This window comes from Protopterus annectens, chromosome 16.part0 (genome assembly GCF_019279795.1).
Source record: "Protopterus annectens isolate FY-2018-M chromosome 16.part0, PAN1.0, whole genome shotgun sequence".
Taxonomy (NCBI): Eukaryota; Metazoa; Chordata; order Ceratodontiformes; family Protopteridae; genus Protopterus; species Protopterus annectens.
Window position 1 is genome coordinate 347,544,316 of NC_056750.1, and position 16,824 is coordinate 347,561,139.

At 44.3% G+C, this 16,824-nt stretch overlaps 1 protein-coding gene across 1 annotated transcript in view; it reads left to right on the plus strand.

Moving 5' to 3' along the window:
- ZER1 (zyg-11 related cell cycle regulator) overlaps positions 1-16,824 on the plus strand; it is a 1,037,134-nt gene that overhangs the window by 524,593 nt on the left and 495,717 nt on the right. The window contains exon 10 of the mRNA XM_044058124.1: positions 4,335-4,376. Within this exon, the coding sequence (XP_043914059.1) occupies positions 4,335-4,376 (42 nt within the window). The remainder of the gene's footprint in view (positions 1-4,334; positions 4,377-16,824) is intronic.

The window sequence follows — 16,824 nt, forward strand, 5'->3', positions numbered from 1 at the left end:
GGTGCCGGCAAACCATGCACCATGGACCTGATACTCCCCTTCCATAGATCTGTTTCTGGGCCAGATGTATAGCCCGTTCATTGACCGATCTGACTCTCCGTCCAGAGTATACACTAGATCCACCAGGAGCCTGTCAGAACACAATGTGGTGCTTCTTGTGGACCAGCTTTTGGCAGCCAGGGGGATTACCCACACTTTCTAAACCCCATCCGCCTACAGGACTTGGTTTGGTTTCTCCACAAACTCCTTCTTACACTCCTCCTTTGACCATTTCAGTTCCGAAACCTTCTGCTCCGACTCCCTTGTCGAAACCCATCACCTCAGTGCCTATAGTGGACCTCACTCAGGCTCGGGTTTGTCCCTTTGGTCTTCCGTTCCTGCGGAACCGGTCCTTCCTCAATCTGGGGATTGGGGGGCGGGCTCCTCGGCTTGGGGCATGGAGCTGTGTTTGTCTTCGGTTCCGTCCTTGGTGCCGATAGCCACATCCGCACTGATCCTGCTTGAGGCTCCATCCGTGCAGGCGGGTTCGTCTGAGCAGGTGTGTGACCCTGGTCCCAAGGTTGTCTTTCTTGATTTTTGGCTCCCATCCCTCTTCGGGCAGACCTGCTTTCCGCACGATGGAGAGGGCTCTTGCTTCTGGAAGCACTCCTTTGACGTCAGAACCCTAGTTTTCACCCCCTGAGTTACAGCTGCCACAGACCAACCCCCTGGGGCACCGAGCAGAGAAGTCACAGGACACCCCTGTTCAGGGTACCCACTCTTCTGAGTCCTCCTCAGAGACCCCCACTGAGGAGCCCCCTCGAAAGAGGACATGCATGGAGAAGCACATGGACTCACCTGAGGAGTCCTTAATGGAAGAAATGGATTACAATGATGGTGAAGGGTCCCCACGGTTACTTCCTGATGATGTCTCCTTTGGAGACACCCTGAAAATGCTAAAAGAGAGGTGACTGGAAGCCCTCCAACCCTTTGTCTGAGGAGTCCATGTTCCTGCAAGCTTTCCGCACCCGGCCTTCTACCTCTTGGGTGACCCCGCCTGCCACCGAGCTCATCCAGCTCACCGTGCAGCACACTTGAAATAACTCTGATTCCATTGAGGTGATCCCTCGAGACCTGACAAAATTCTTTCCCCTCCCAACAGGGAGTCCCACGTGGTGGACAGACTTGGCAAGCAAGTTTTTGCATCAGGGACCTTAGCTATACGGTCACTGAAGTATTTGGCAGATTGTATGAGGCTCCAGAGGGACTTGATCTCCGAACTCTCTGGGACACTCGCAGGACAGCTGTCTGAAGAGGTCAGGGACAAAGTGGCCTCGCAGATCGCAACCCTGGAATTGATCTCCAACTTGTCCATGAGGTTGCTTTCACATGCGACCGAAGGGGGGGCTAGAGCAGTGGGTTTGGGCATTGTTATGAGGTGTCATGCCTCGATGAGCACTTTTGACATCATGGACCCTTTCAAGTCTTCCTTTTTGAATGCTCCCATCGAAGCATTGTCCCGTTTTGGCTGCAAAGTGAAGGACACGCTAGCCAGGTGTGAGCAAGACGGAAAGACCATGTCTGCTGTAGGTCTACGATTTTCCAGTCCTCAATGTACCTTCTCCAGGAATCAGAGGAGTGGTTAAAAGTGGCACAAAAAATCTCAGGGTCCTTTCCATGCCGCATGTGATGATGATACCCCCAGGGGCAGAGGGGTAACAATTCCAGAAGATGCTCCTACAGAGGCAGAGGGGGTCCTTGTAACCAAGGCTCCAGGGATTTTTTTCTCTGGACAGCCCGATCGCTTACCTCTGGAAGCAGTCGGGGGTCATTTTTCTCTGCACCAAGCTGCCTGGCAATCTATTACCACCGATCATTGGGTGCAGAGTACAATCACCAGAGGTTACACCATTCCCCTTTCTTGTCAACCACATCTTCCAAAAAAGCTTCCCGATGTTCCACCCAGTCAAAGGGAAGAAGCAGCTTCAGAGATAATAAAGCTGTCTCAAAAAAGAGTCATCCAATCAGTCCCACCAGACCAACACGGATCCGGATTCTACTCAAGATTCTTTTTGGTGTCAAAAAAGACAGGGGGACTGGAGACCCATTTTGGATCTGAGCAACTTAAATAAGTCTGTCACCCAAACCGAATTCTGGATGGTCATGGTTCAGTCCATTCTCCCTTTTATAAGGGAAGGTGATTGGATGTGCTCGATAGGTCTCCAGGATGCGTATTACCACATCAAAATGGGCAAATGTTCCAGGGGTCTGTTTCGCTTCCGTCTAGGGGCCAGTCATTATCAATTTCATGCCCTACCATTCGGTCTCTCTACAGCCCCCAGAGTGTTCACGAAGTGCATGGCAGTGGTCACAGCTCACTTGAGACTACAAAGATTCCGGGTGTTTCCATATTTGGACGACTGGCTCCTCACTGCCCCCACATAGCGTCTTCTGGTGACAGCACTGCATTGTACACTCTCTCTGGCAAACATTTTGGGGATAACAATACATTAGTAGAAATCAAACCTTATTCCTACACAACAAATAGAATTCTTTGGAGCAGTGTTCAATACCCGGTCCTGTCTAGTGTCACTCCCAAATCACAGACTCCAGCAATTGAGGCTCCAGCTCCAAGTGATACTCTGCCACACAAAATTTACAGCAAGGGAAGTTTTTCAGGCCCTGGGATTCATGGCAGCTTCAATCCCAGTAGTGCCCCTCGCGAAGCTACACATGCGGATCCTACAATGGCTCCTTCTTTGTCAGTGGTTCCTGAACTTTCACCCTTCAGTTTCCAGATTCAAATAACCAACTCCTGCAAACCGAACCCATCAGTGATGCAAGAAAGAAGATGAACAACACAGATGGAACGTTATGGTAAGACATAAATTCTTTTTTTTTCTGTTTTTATGTACTAGTTATGCTCCTTTATATATGCTTTTTATGTATAACTTTGTATATGTATTATGTATAATTTGTGTTCTTTTTATTTATGCTAGTACTAAATAAGTTTGCAACCTGTGTTATTTTTATTACTTGTATCTTTTGGGGCTTTTTCCCCTGGGCCTCACTGAAAATGGGCGTGTATCCAGTTGGACTGTCCCAGTAAACAAACATCAAATAAATAAATGAACTGTACTAGAAATAGTCAATATAGTAACAGAGATAAAAACAACTGAGATTAGGATCTTTAGAAAAGGGTAAGGGCAAATTACATAAAAAATGGGAATTGTGGGAACAATATATAAAGGGGAGGAATGAGGTTTAAAAGAAGGCAGGATTTGAATGAGCTATGTAATGTTTGACTAACAGTGACTGGGTAGATTATAAGTGATGTATAATGTTTGCAACTAAAATTATGTCAGTATGGTTTGTGATGAATAATGCTTGCTACTAAGATTATGTTAGTATGGCTTGTTTTCATTTGTATAAATGTATGATTGCCTATGTCATAAATGATAATTTAATAAAGATATTTCTTGTTTAAAAAAAATTATGTAATTATGTCTTGCATGGGATATGCACCAGCTTACATTCAAGACGTAGCATACCCAGTTATTAATATTATGTGGGGGGGGTTGGCCTTTTAAAAAAAATACAGGCCAAATGACTACCTATTTCAGTGATTAAGATTCCATTTGTTCTATTTTTGCAAGTGTCTGCCCCTTAAACTTCTGCTCTTCAGGTGTTGAAATGTCAGGTTAGGGCATTTTATGGTTTCAGAAGATAAACTGTTATGACAGCGATGGATGTGATTACAGGTCTCGAATGTCTTCATTGTCACAAAACTTTACTGTCCACATGTTCTTTCTAGTTTCTTCTTTTACTTTTGGCTTTTCCCATTAGGGGTCCCCGCAGTGGAACAATGGTCCGCAGAATGATTGGCAGTGGAGTTTTAAGGTGCTGAGTTGCCAGCCCACTGCCCAACCTTCCACAGAAGGCACCCACATGCACAAACTCACACCTAGGGCCAATTTAGAGTATCCAATCCTCTTTCAGCATGTCTTTGGGATGTGGGAAGAAACCAGAGTGCACAGAGGAAACCCACATGACCACAGGGGGGACATGCAGACTCCGCACAGAAGGCATTCCAGCCGAGAATCAAACCGGAGAACATCTTGCTGTGAGGCGGAAATGCTAACTGCTGCACCACCACGGCCATTCACATGCTCTTTCTAGTGTAGGAAGACAAATTATGTGACTGTGTGATAAAACTGAGTGTGTTTGCCTTCACATTATCATTTTATATAATATTGCTTTTACTTTGTGCCCAACTGCATAGCTCTGTGTTTTATATACTACATGTGTTATTTAATATGTAACTAATGTATTTGTACTGACTTTTTGTCTGATAGACTATGCTGAAGTTGATCAAGAAGAAGCTAACAGACAAAGTAGTAAGTAGTTTCTTTCTAATATCTTGTCTCCAGATGTTGTTTAGGCATACATACTGCAGCTTATGGAAATACATGAACTACATTACTTTTGTCCTGTCTTATTGAAGATTCATATTAATTGTATATATTAATGGCATGTGGTGCAGATAAATATGAGGAAATGGTAAATGTGAATTGTGAAACGGTTTTAATTTGTATTGTCAGTGGTTCATCAGGTAGCATACTTGCCTTTAATGCTGGAAGCTCAGAAAGCTGTGGTTTCTATTCCCACATTAGGTACTTGGATTAATTTCCCAATACTGACACAATAGTGTGGCAGAAGAGGACTGATGCACTCCTGAATGTGCTGTCCTTCAGATGAGTTGTTAAACTGAGGTCCTATCTGCCTGCATTGGTTGTAGCTCAGGTGAATGGAAAAGACCCCATGGCATTTATCAAAAAAAGAGGTAGGGGGAGTTCCCTAGTGTCCTAGCCAAATTTCTCCTAATCAGTATGCATTCCACCTCAGGTTTCCATGAAAAAGAGGGCAATGATCTAGTGAGACTAACCTGGTCAACAGAGTAAATTAATACAATTTAGTATTTTCTTATTACTGTAAATGTGTATTGTGGTAATAATGTGAGAGGGGAACTACTGTTTCCTTTGGAAATAGGATGACCGTGTAATTCATACTCCAAACTTTTCATTATTTAGAAAAGTTGGATATGGTTTCCAGAGTAAAGGTAGAGTTGCTGTAATGAGACAACAGTTCTGGGAAATATGGATAACAGGATTTATTCCAGCCAGCATGTCTTGCAGGGGAAAAATTTAAAATTCACACTTTCTAGATAGAGTATAGCCTATGAGTGGAGGGCAACTTGAATATCTTGGGACCAATCTTATATTGTTACTTTATCACAGACTTGAAAGGTTTGCTTGAAATTGGCATGTTGTGGACTGAAGTGAAATTAAAGTGCTGTACTTGATACACTTACCCTGGGTAGGTAAGCAGAAATTTAGAAAGTAGCATATTACCTCAGTAATGCTGTATTGTACTGCTTACAATGAATTTGATAAAAAAAATTGGGGAGAAGAAGCTGAACAACTGGAGTCAGCCAAGGAAACAAAACTTGTGAAGAAGATACTGTTCTTCAGAAACTGAGTCTAGAAAACACGCAACCTATGTGATACATGTTTTGAAGTACAGCCAATTAGACATCCTCTTTGCAAATTAGTGTTTTGGTGGGAGGCTGACATAATGGTTAAGGTATTTACCTTACAAAGACAAGGTCCATGGTTTGATTCTCATATGGGGTAATTGGCTAGGCTTAAAATGGTTCACAAGGGCAGTTAGCCTAGTACTAACCTATGAATCTATGGAGGTTTCCAGAAGAAACTAGAAAGCTCACAAGCAGAAATTCTACATCTTGGAGTGGTAACCCTTACCAGCTAGGACCTTGACTGATTTGCATCTTACATTCCTTCTTTCATAATACCAACACATTTGTAATTTGTTTATTCATTTATTTACATTTGTAAACTGGCTATGTGGACTATGCAGATAACCACAGTCAGCCACAACCTGAGCTACATGGCACAAAAACATAGTCGTAAGACAAATCGTACAGCATGGGTTCCAGTAATCAATACAATAAGCAGTAGTGTCTTGATTGTGAGCAACAGTGCAGCGATGGATCAAGCAGTAACATATTGATTGCAGCATTCAGTAAAGAAAGAGAGAGGGGGAGAACAGCATAGCAGGATAACATTCAGATGTTCGTGTTACACTGCTGCAGTCATTACACTTGGGGTTATCCTGCCGTCAGGCGGTTCCCCAGTCAGCCTGAGTTCCAAAGTCTTGGTCCGGCGTCGGTTGCTGTCACCTCCTCCCTGACGTCAGTGCGACAGGGGTATATAAGATGCACCCAACGCCATTTTCTTCGGTCTTTCTTGCCGCGAGGTGCCTGAAGCAAAAGCAGTTCGCAAGTGCTGGTCGGCCGTCTCCTGAGATTTTCATTCCGAATCCAGAACCGAAGTCTTCTACAAAGCTAAGTACCCCATTGGGGAAACCTTTTCTTGCCTCAGACCGATGTCAGTAAAAGTTAATAACTGTATTTCTTGTGGGAAGCAAATACCTCATAAGGATTTCCATTCCTATTGTATCCCATGCCTAGGCCCAGACCACAAAGTCACTGGTTGTCGGTTTTGTGCTAGGTTTAACAAACGCACTATTAAACTTCGGTTTGATTTTGCCCAACATTATTTTGGTAGAAAATTCAATTATACCATGCCGTCGGAACTTCCGACAACCGGAATACACAAAAAGTGCAAAGACAAGGATAGGCATCCGAGGCCTAAAACTGATGACAAAGCCTCTTCTAGGCCAGTCGCCGGTTCTCCGGTTTTCAGCGAGGTGCCTTTGCAGCCCCTGACAACCGCTTCTGTAGAACCACGGGCCGCCTTTGACTCCCACGTGGAAATGGCTGGGCCTTCAGATGCACAAGTTATTCAGCTTACCGAGACTAACCTTTCAGAAGGATCCGGAGTAGCTGAGCAACCCACAGTTTCAGAGGGTGTCTTCAGACCTACTCAGTTAAGCATCAAACCCTCAGCTAAGTCTAAGCCTCCTTTAAAATCTAAGAAACAAATACAGCATTCTCCAGGACAGGCCTCCATGCCTAAGAAACAAATGCTCAAAATGGCCGAAGACCTAATCACTCTGATCAGGGGGTCCCATCCCCCTCCTGAAAAAAAAGCCTAGACAGGATGCAGACTATGACTCATCCGACCAGGTGTCCATCTCTTCCGATTCATCCTCAGACCTAGGATACTCTTTTCCCCTTATGAGGATTCTGATGCTGAGGAATCAGTTCCATCAGCCTCACCGCCTGAGGACTTGTCCTTTGGGGAAACCCTACATACCATGAGGGAGCATTTCCTCTGGGAAGGCCAGGATTACTCAGAATCCAAGAAAAGGCTCAGAGACTTCCTTTTATTACCTCAAAACAGACTCCTTGCTATTCCGCCAGTGTTAGATATTGTGGATGATGTGTATACTGAATCCAGTTTAAACCCTGATTCCTTACCTCCAGCCCCTGTTAAACCTGACAGATACTACAGAGTCCTTGACTCACATAAATTTCTGTATAAAAGCCCTGTAGCTGACCCTGAAACTATTTCTCAGGGACCCAAAGGGAGGTAAGGCCTCATCAGCCAAGAATCCAGTTCCCTCTGACAGAGATTGCAGAGCATTAGACAGATGGGGAAAGAAAGTATATACATCTGCAACTTTAGCAATGAGAGCCTTAAATTGCCAGTTTCACATGCTAAAATATCAGCAGTTTTTACTGTCTCAGTTAAAACAGAAAATGCTTCCAGAATCAGATCCTCCTAATTATAAAGAAATGCAGGATTTATTGCATGCAGCTGAACAAGTGGGAAAGCATACTTTGCAATGTGGTTTTGATTCTCTAGAGGCCTCCTGCAGAGCAGCAGTTACAGGCTCTGTCATTAGAAGATATGCTTGGTTAAAAGAACATAACGTTACCAGATCATGTTAAAGCAAAATTATTGGATGCACCTTTGCAGCAGGATGTGTTATTTGGAGTTAAGGCAGAAGAGGTATTAAAGAAAATGGAGGATAAGGCTAAATCTATGCAAACGATGAAGGATTTCTTACAGGTTCAGCCTCCTAGATTTAGCATAAACTGGCCAACTAAGACTTGGTCCTTTCCAATTACAGACAGAGCTCAAAGGGGAAGATACAGACGTCCAAGAGGTAGAGGTCAAACACAAGGTCCTTACAGGCCTCGATAATAGGTTGCCTCGGGCCAGAAAGAAGGGGAAGACAGGTCCCAACCATATAAAAAGCAACTCCAATGACTTCCCACTACAGCTGCCAAACAAATCCCTCTTGGCCAGCCCCCTTGGGAGGAAAACTGGCACTCTTCTACCACAATTGGCAAATGATCACCAAAGACAAATGGGTTCTCAGCATTGTATTTCAAGGTTACAGGTTCCACTTTCACACTCTGCCAAGGTTAAAAGAAATGCCAAATCTGCCACAAAATCAATGGGCAGAGGCTCAAAAACAAATTACAGCACTCATGGATATGAGAGCTATACAAAAGGTACCGTCACAGGAGCAAGGACAAGGATTTTACTCAAGACTCTTTCTGGTACCCAGAAAGGACAAAGGCTGGAGGCCCATTCTGGATCTTTCATCTCTAAACACTTACCTGGATGTTCCGAAATTCAAAATGTTGACATTACAGCAGCTTCTTCCCATGCTGGGCAAGAAAGCTTGGCTCGTGACTTTGGACCTCAAGGAGGCATACCTGCATGTCCCTATCAGACAAAATTGCAGAAGATACCTCAGATTCATAGCTGGTTCAATGCACTACCAATTCTCTGCACTGCCCTTTGGCTTATCTACTGTGCCCAGGGTCTTCACAAAGTGCCTGGCACCAGTAATTGCATTTTGCAGATAGAAAGGAATTCAAATTTATCCATACCTGGACGACTGCCTGATTCAAGCAGAGAGCAAGGACATTCTTCTAGAGCATCTGGCATTTGTAAAAAAGTTATTAAGTTGCCTGGGGCACACAGTAAACGAAAAGAAATCAAAACTAGTGCCCTCACAAGAGATTATACTCCTGGGTGCCAGCTTGAACACAACGGCCCAGATGGCTTATCTCACGCCAGACAAGCAAAAACAACTGACTCAATACTTTCAATTGATGGCAACAAAGACCCAAGTCCCTGCAAGAAAAATTCTGCAGGCCTTGGGTTACATGGCATCCTGCATTCTACTAATTCCATATGCCAAACTGCATATGAGGAAACTACAATGTTACCTAAAGAATGTATGGTCTCAACACTGTCAAAGTTTGGAAACAGTTATACCACTAATCCCTTGCCTTCAACAGGAGTTTCAATGGTGGGCTCAAGCTTGTCACCTCAACAAGGGACAGCCTTTTACACAACCCACAGCCAGGCAAACACTGACAACAGATGCATCGGATTACGCCTGGGGAGCACACATGGCAGGCAAATGTATTCAGGGCACGTGGCCCGCAGAACAAAGGCATCTTCACATCAATCAAAAAGAGATGCTAGCTGTCTAAAATGCCCGTATAGCTTTCAAGGACCTGCTGCATCCAGGATAACTACTGATAAAGACAGACAACACCACAGTTATGTGGTACATAAGCAAGGGGGCACTCACTCCTACCCCCTATGCAGACAACCATGACCTTGTGGAACACAGCTATAAACCTTCAAGTTCATCTGCAAGCACAATTCCTGCCAGGAGAGAAAAACACACTGGCAGATGACTTAAGCAGAATCATCACGGATCCCCACGAATGGGAATTGAATCCACAAATATTTAGAATGATAACACAGAAATGGTGGAGCCCGGACATAGATCTGTTTGCATCCCCAATAAACTGCCAGCTACAAAAATTCTACACAAGGAGTTATCATCTACAAGTATGGAAAGTGGATGCCCTCTCATTCAGCTGGGAGAACCTACAAGTATACGTTTTCCCACCACTTCCTCTCCTGCCAAAGGTACTCATAAAAGCCAGGCAAGAAGAGCCAAAGATGATCCTGATTGCACCAGACTGGCCACGCCAGCACTGGTACCCAATCTTAAGGAGCTTAGCACAAGAACCACCCTGGATTTTGCCTCAAATCCCACATCTGCTGACTCAGCACAACAATCAAATTCTACACAGCCAGCTAAAGACCTTAAACCTAGCTGCATGGAAGATTCCTTAGTTAAGCAAGCAGTGCCTCTCTCCAAAGCTGTTATGGATGTCATTCTGGAGGCCAGAAGGCCATGTACCAGGAAAGCCTATTCGGATAAATGGAAGAGATTCTGTGCCTGGAACCAAGCTCACAGCCTTGACCCCCTTGTCCCAAACATTCCTCAGATACTACAATACTTAACTGAGATGCTGGACAAAGGCCTCTCCTTCTCATCCATCAAGATCCACGCCTCTGCCATCTCTGCTCATTACAACACGGATCCACCAATTTTCTCTAATCCTCTGTTAAAACAGTACCTCAGAGGGGCTAAAAACATAAGACCGCCCCATAGAGCACCTACTCCAACTTGGGACCTCAACTTTGTTTTGGAAAAACTAACTTTACCTCCTTTTGAGAAAGCTAACACAGCAGAACTAAAATATATCTCTTGGAAAACTGCTGTGCTCCTAGCAATAACATCAGCACGAAGAGTTTCAGAATTGCAGGCTCTAATGGCAGTGGAACCTTTCCTCATTTTCCACCAGGACAGGGTGTCTTTAAGAACTAACCCTACGTTTATGCCAAAGGTGGTATCCAGTGTGGCTGTAAACCAAACTATTCACCTGCCAACTTTTTATCCTAAACCACAGAATAAAGGGAGAGACTACTGCACTCTTTGGACATTCACAGGCAGTTACGCTTCTACTTGGACAAAACCAAAGCTTTCAGAAAATCTGAGCAATTATTGGTAGCATATGCGGCAGGAGCACAGGGAAAAGCCATTTCAAAACAGACTATTTCAAAATGGATAGGACATTGTATACGTTTCTGCTACACATACCATGGAAAACCTCTACCTAGCAGCATTAGCTCTCACTCCACCAGGGCAACAGCCACTTCAACTGCCTACCTCAGGGGAGTACCTACCAAGGATATTTTGGAAGCAGCAACTTGGAGTTCTGTATATACCTTCACCAAGCATTACCATCTGCCTCTATACTCTAAATCCAGAGCTGGCTTCGCCACTGCAGTGCTGTAGGACCTTATAGCCATCCCTAATGCCTTATAGAACCAGCCACCCTACCTCAGCTTTGGGATTCTACCCAAGTGTAATGACTGCAGCAGTGTAACACGATGAACATAGTACAGTTTTGTACCTACCATAAATGTAGATGTTCGAGTGTATACACTGCTGCAGTCCAGGTTACCCTCCCTCCTTCCCCTCTTACTGGCTGGTACATACCTATGTCTTCTACCCTTACTACCTATGAGGAGTATTTGCTGGTAGCTGTAAGTTGTTTTTTGCTTTTCCTATGTATGTTTTATTAGCAATTGGAATTGCCTACCTACTTAGAGGCACCTAACATCTGGGGCAAGAAAAACTGAAGAAAATGGCGTCTGCTGCATCTTATATACCCGTGTCGCACTGACGTCAGGGAGGAGGCGACAGCAACCGACGCCGGACCAAGACTTTGTAACTCAGGCCGACTGGAAAACTGCCTGACGGCAGGATAACCCCAAGTGTAATGACTGCAGCAGTGTATACACTCGAACATCTACATTTATGGTAGGTACAAAACTGTACTTTTGCTATGCTCTTGAAGTGAATTTATTAAAATGTGTATTGAGCACATAAGTTCATTATGATCAGAATGCTGATAATAATCATGTGTATATCTCCATTTTGCAGTTCTGAAATGTTCCTGGCTGGGAGCTGCAGACCATGTTGGTATCTAGGATGTACTTATCAGTACAGTCAATCCATGTTTGTTTAATTGTACGTCTGCTCAGTCTGTCTTAAACCTTGTTTAATTGTGCTTCTGCCAAGTCAGCATGGTTGAAGAATTTTCATAAGCACATAGGTCACATCTTAGCCATCATTTTCATTCTTTCCAACTAACGGGCTTCTTGACGAGGAAGTTGCAGTATTCCTTTCAGAGCTTTTGGAATATAAAACATCAGCCAGGATTCATAGACAAGTTGCATAGTATGCATACCAGTGTAGACTAGTAGCAATTCATTGTACTACGTTTTGTTCCAGTGCAATTGTCAGGTTTAATGGCAACACCCAACCACAAAATGAAACCATCTTTAGGGACCTCTCTAGAAAAAAATCTACTTCAGCTTGTAGAAGGACTACACAAAATTCCTGGTAATCCCCCATAAATAGACCAGATTGAGAGGGCTGCCATGCTTACCTTCACTTTTTAACAGCTGCTTAGAAAAGTCTGTACCTTTCATCTTCAAATACTTTTTTTCATGATCTGTAGAAGTCCATAAGATGAAAGCTGTAATATAAATAGTTTCTTTAAATGACTACTTATTCAAGGCAACTTATTTTCAAGATTTGAAAGCATCCTTTTCAAAAACTTTGGAATTTCTGGAGAAAACCCAAGGTTCACTCTCCTTCCTGAACCACAGCTGCTCTCAAGCCACTCCCTTTAGCATTTGTTCTGTTTGTCCTGGCTGGGGCCTCCTGGCTCCCCCAGGCTGGTTTAGCTTGGATTGGGCTACTTCCACCACATGGAACCTTTACTTTTAAATGTGCAGCAGAAGATACATGACTGCATAATTACCAGATGTTCATCGTGTTACACTGCTGCAGTCATTACACTTGGGTTATCCTGCCGTCAGGCGGTCCCGCAGTCGGCCAGAGTTCCAAAGTCTTGGTCCGGCGTCGGTTGCTGTCGCTTCTTCCCTGACGTCAGTGTGCCAGGGGTATATAAGATGCATCCAACGCCATTTTCTTCAGTCTTTCTTGCCGCGCGGTGCCCGAAGCAGAAGCAGTTCGCAAGTGCCGGTCGGCCGAATCCTGAGATTTTCAAAGTCGAATTTCAGATCTGAAGTCTTCAGTAAAGCTAAGTGCCCCGTTAGGGAAACTTTTTTCTTGCCTCAGACCGATGTCAGAAAAAGTTAATAATTGTATTTCTTGTGGGAAGCAAATACCTCATAAGGACTTCCACTCTTACTGTATTCCATGCCTAGGCCCTGATCACGACGTCACTAGTTGTCGGTTTTGCGCTACTTTTAACAAACGCACTATAAAAAGACGTTTTGATTTTGCTTTGCACTACTTTGGCCGAAGGTTCAATTATACTATGCCATTGGATCAATCGACGACCTCAATACCGAAAAAACGCAAAGACAAGGATAAAGACAGGCATCCGAGGTCCAAAACCTACGACAAAACCTCTTCTAGGCCAGTCGCCGGTTCTCAGTGAGGCGCTTTCGCAGCCCCTGACACCCACTACCTCAGAGCCACAGGCCACTTCCGACTCCCACGTGGAGACATCTAGGCCTCTGGAAACTCAAGGTATTGGGCCTACGGAAACTAATCCCTCAGATGGGTCCGGAGCCGCTGAGCAGGCATCGGCTTCTGAGGGTGTTTTCAGACCTTCACAACTTACCATTAAAACAACAGCCAAGACAAAGGTACCATTAAAGACAAAGAAACAAGTACAGCATTCTCCTGGATAGTCCTCCATGCCTAAGAAACAGATGCTTAAAATGGCCGATGACCTCATTACTCTAATCAGGGGTTCCCATCCCCCTCCTGAGAAAAGGCCTAGGCAGGATATAGGCTATGATTCCTCTGATCAGGTTTCCATTTCCTCTTCAGACCAGGGATACTCTCTACCCCCCTATGAGGACTCTGATGCTGAAGAATCTATCCCTTCAGCCTCTCCTCCTGAGGATTATTCTTTTGGGGAAACTTTACATACCATGAGGGAGCATTTCCATTGGGAAAGTCAAGATTACTCAGAATCCAAGAAAAGGCTCAGGGATTTCCTTTTATTGCCTCAGCACAGGCCCCTGGCTATTCTGCCTGTGCTAGATATTGTGGATGATGTGTTCTGTGAATCCAGCCTATCTCCTGATTCTTTGCCCCCTGCTCCAGCCAAGCCAGATAGGTATGAGTCCCTGACTCTCACAAGTTTCTTTACAAAAAACCTTCTGCTGATCCAGAAACTATTTCCCAGGGTCCAAAAGGGGTTAAGGCTTCCATTGCAAAAAATCCAGTACCCTCTGACAGAGATTCCAGAGCTTTGGATAGATGGGGGAAGAAAGTATACACTTCTGCAACTTTAGCAGTAAGAGCTTTAAATTGCCAGTTTCACATGCTTAAGTACCAACAATATTTAATGGCTCAGTTAAAACATAAAATGCTTGCAAGCTCAGAAGCTCCTGATGGTAAAGAAATGCAGGATTTATTGCATGCAGTTGAACAGTTGGGAAAACATACTCTGCAATGTGGTTTTGATTCTTTAGAGGCCTCATGTAGAGCCGCAGTTACAGGTTCTGTGATTCAAAGACATGCTTTGTTAAAAGAACAGAGTTTACCTGATCATGTTAAGGCAAAATTATTGGATGCTCCTTTACAGTATGATACCTTGTTTGGTGTTAAGGCAGAAGAGGTGTTAAAGAAAATGGAGGATAAAGCTAAATCTATGCAAACAGTCAAGGATTTCTTACAGGTACAGCCACCTCGGTTTAGCAGAAATTGGCCAACAAAGAATTGGTCCTTTCCAGTGTCAGACAGGCCACAGAGAGGCAGATACAGATGCCCAAGAGGCAGATCTCAACCCCAAGGATCAAACAGACAACGACAGTGGGGCACCTCAACCCCAAAAGGAGGTGAGGACAAGTCTCAACCTTACAGGACACAGTCACAATGACTTTCCCCTTTGTACGCCAAGCATGTCCCTTTTGGAAGCCCCCTTAGGGGGAAAACTAGCACTTTTTTCTCAAAACTGGCAAACAATCACCCAAAACAAATGGGTTCTGAATATTGTGTCTCAAGGTTACAGGTTCCACTTTCATACTTTACCAAGGCTAAAAGGTATGCCAGACCTGCCACAAAATCAATGGGCAGAGGCACAAAAACACATTTCAGCCCTCATGGACATGAGAGCTATTCAAAAAGTACCACAACAGGAACAAGGACAAGGATTTTACTCAAGACTCTTCCTGGTCCCCAGAAAGGACAAGACCTGGATGCCCATACTAGACCTTTCAATTCTGAATACTTACCTGGATATTCCGAAATTCAGAATGTTGACATTACAGCAGCTTCTACCCATGCTGGGCAAGAAGGCTTGGCTTGTTACTCTGGACCTCAAAGAGGCATACCTGCATGTCCCTATCAGACAAAATTGCAGAAGATACCTCAGATTCAAAGCTGGTACAATGCACTACCAATTCTCTGCACTGCCCTTTGGCTTATCTACTGCACCCAGGGTCTTCACAAAGTGCCTGGCACCAGTAATTGCATTTTGCAGACAAAAAGGAATTCAAATATATCCATACCTGGACGACTGCCTCATTCAAGCAGAGAAATAGGACATTCTTCTACAGCGTCTGGCGTTTCTAAAAAGGTCGCTAATTTCTCTAGGGTATACAGTAAACAAAAAGAAGTCAAAACTAGTGCCCTCGCAACAGATTATATTCCTGGGTGCCAGCTTAAGTACAATGGCCCAGATGACTTACCTCATGCCAGACAAACAAGTTCAACTAACTTAATATTTTCAGTTACTGGCAAAAAAGTCCCATCTCCCTGCAAGAAAAATTCTGCAGGCCCTGGGATTCATGGCATCCTGCATACTACTAATACCATATGCCAGACTGCATATGAGGAAATTACAATGGTACCTAAAAAGTGTTTGGACTCAGCACTCTCACAGTTTAGAAGCAGTAATACCAATGATTCCCTGCCTACTACAGGAGTTTCGATGGTGGGCACAGGCATGTCACCTAAACAAGGGTCAGCCTTTTACCCAACCCACAGCCAGGCAAACTCTAACAACAGATGCTTCGGATTACGCCTGGGGAGCACACATGGCAGGAAAATTCATTCAGGGCAAGTGGACCACAGACCAGATGCATCTTCACATCAACCAAAAAGAGATGTTGGCTGTTCAAAATGCCCTAACGGCTTTCAAGGACCTTCTACATCCAGGGCAATTATTACTAAAGACAGACAACACCACAGTAATGTGGTACATAAACAAGCAAGGGGGCACTCATTCTTATCCCCTATGCAGGCAAGCCATGACCTTGTGGAACACAGCTCTAACATATCAAGTTCACCTGCAAGCACAATTCCTGCCAGGAAAGAAAAATACTCTGGCAGACGATCTAAGCAGAAATATCATGGACCCTCACGAATGGAAATTGAATCCACTAATCTTCGTCATGGTAACGCAAAAATTGGGATGCCCAGACATAGATCTTTTTGCCTCCCCACTGAATTGCCAACTACAAAATTCTGCACAAGGACTTATCACAAACAAGCATGGAAAGTGGATGCTCTTTTGTTCAGCTGGAAAAACCTAAAAGTTTATGCCTTCCCGCCACTGCTTGTCCTTTCAAAGGTACTCCTAAAAGCCAGACAAGAAAAACCACAGATGATCCTGATTGCTCCAGACTGGCCATGCCAGCACTGGTACCCTATCTTAAGGAACTTGGCTCAAGGCCCACCATGGATTTTGCCTCAAATTCCACACCTTCTGACTCAACAAAACAATCAGATCCTGCACGGTCATCTCAAAACCCTAAAACTGGCTGCATGGCAGATACATTAGTCAAACAGGCAACACCTCTCTCTAAAGTTGTTATGGATGTCATTTTGGAGGCCAGGAGGCCTAGTACCAGTAAAGCTTACTCAGAAAAATGGAAGAGATTCTGCGACTGGAACCAGGCTCAAAGCTTTGACCCT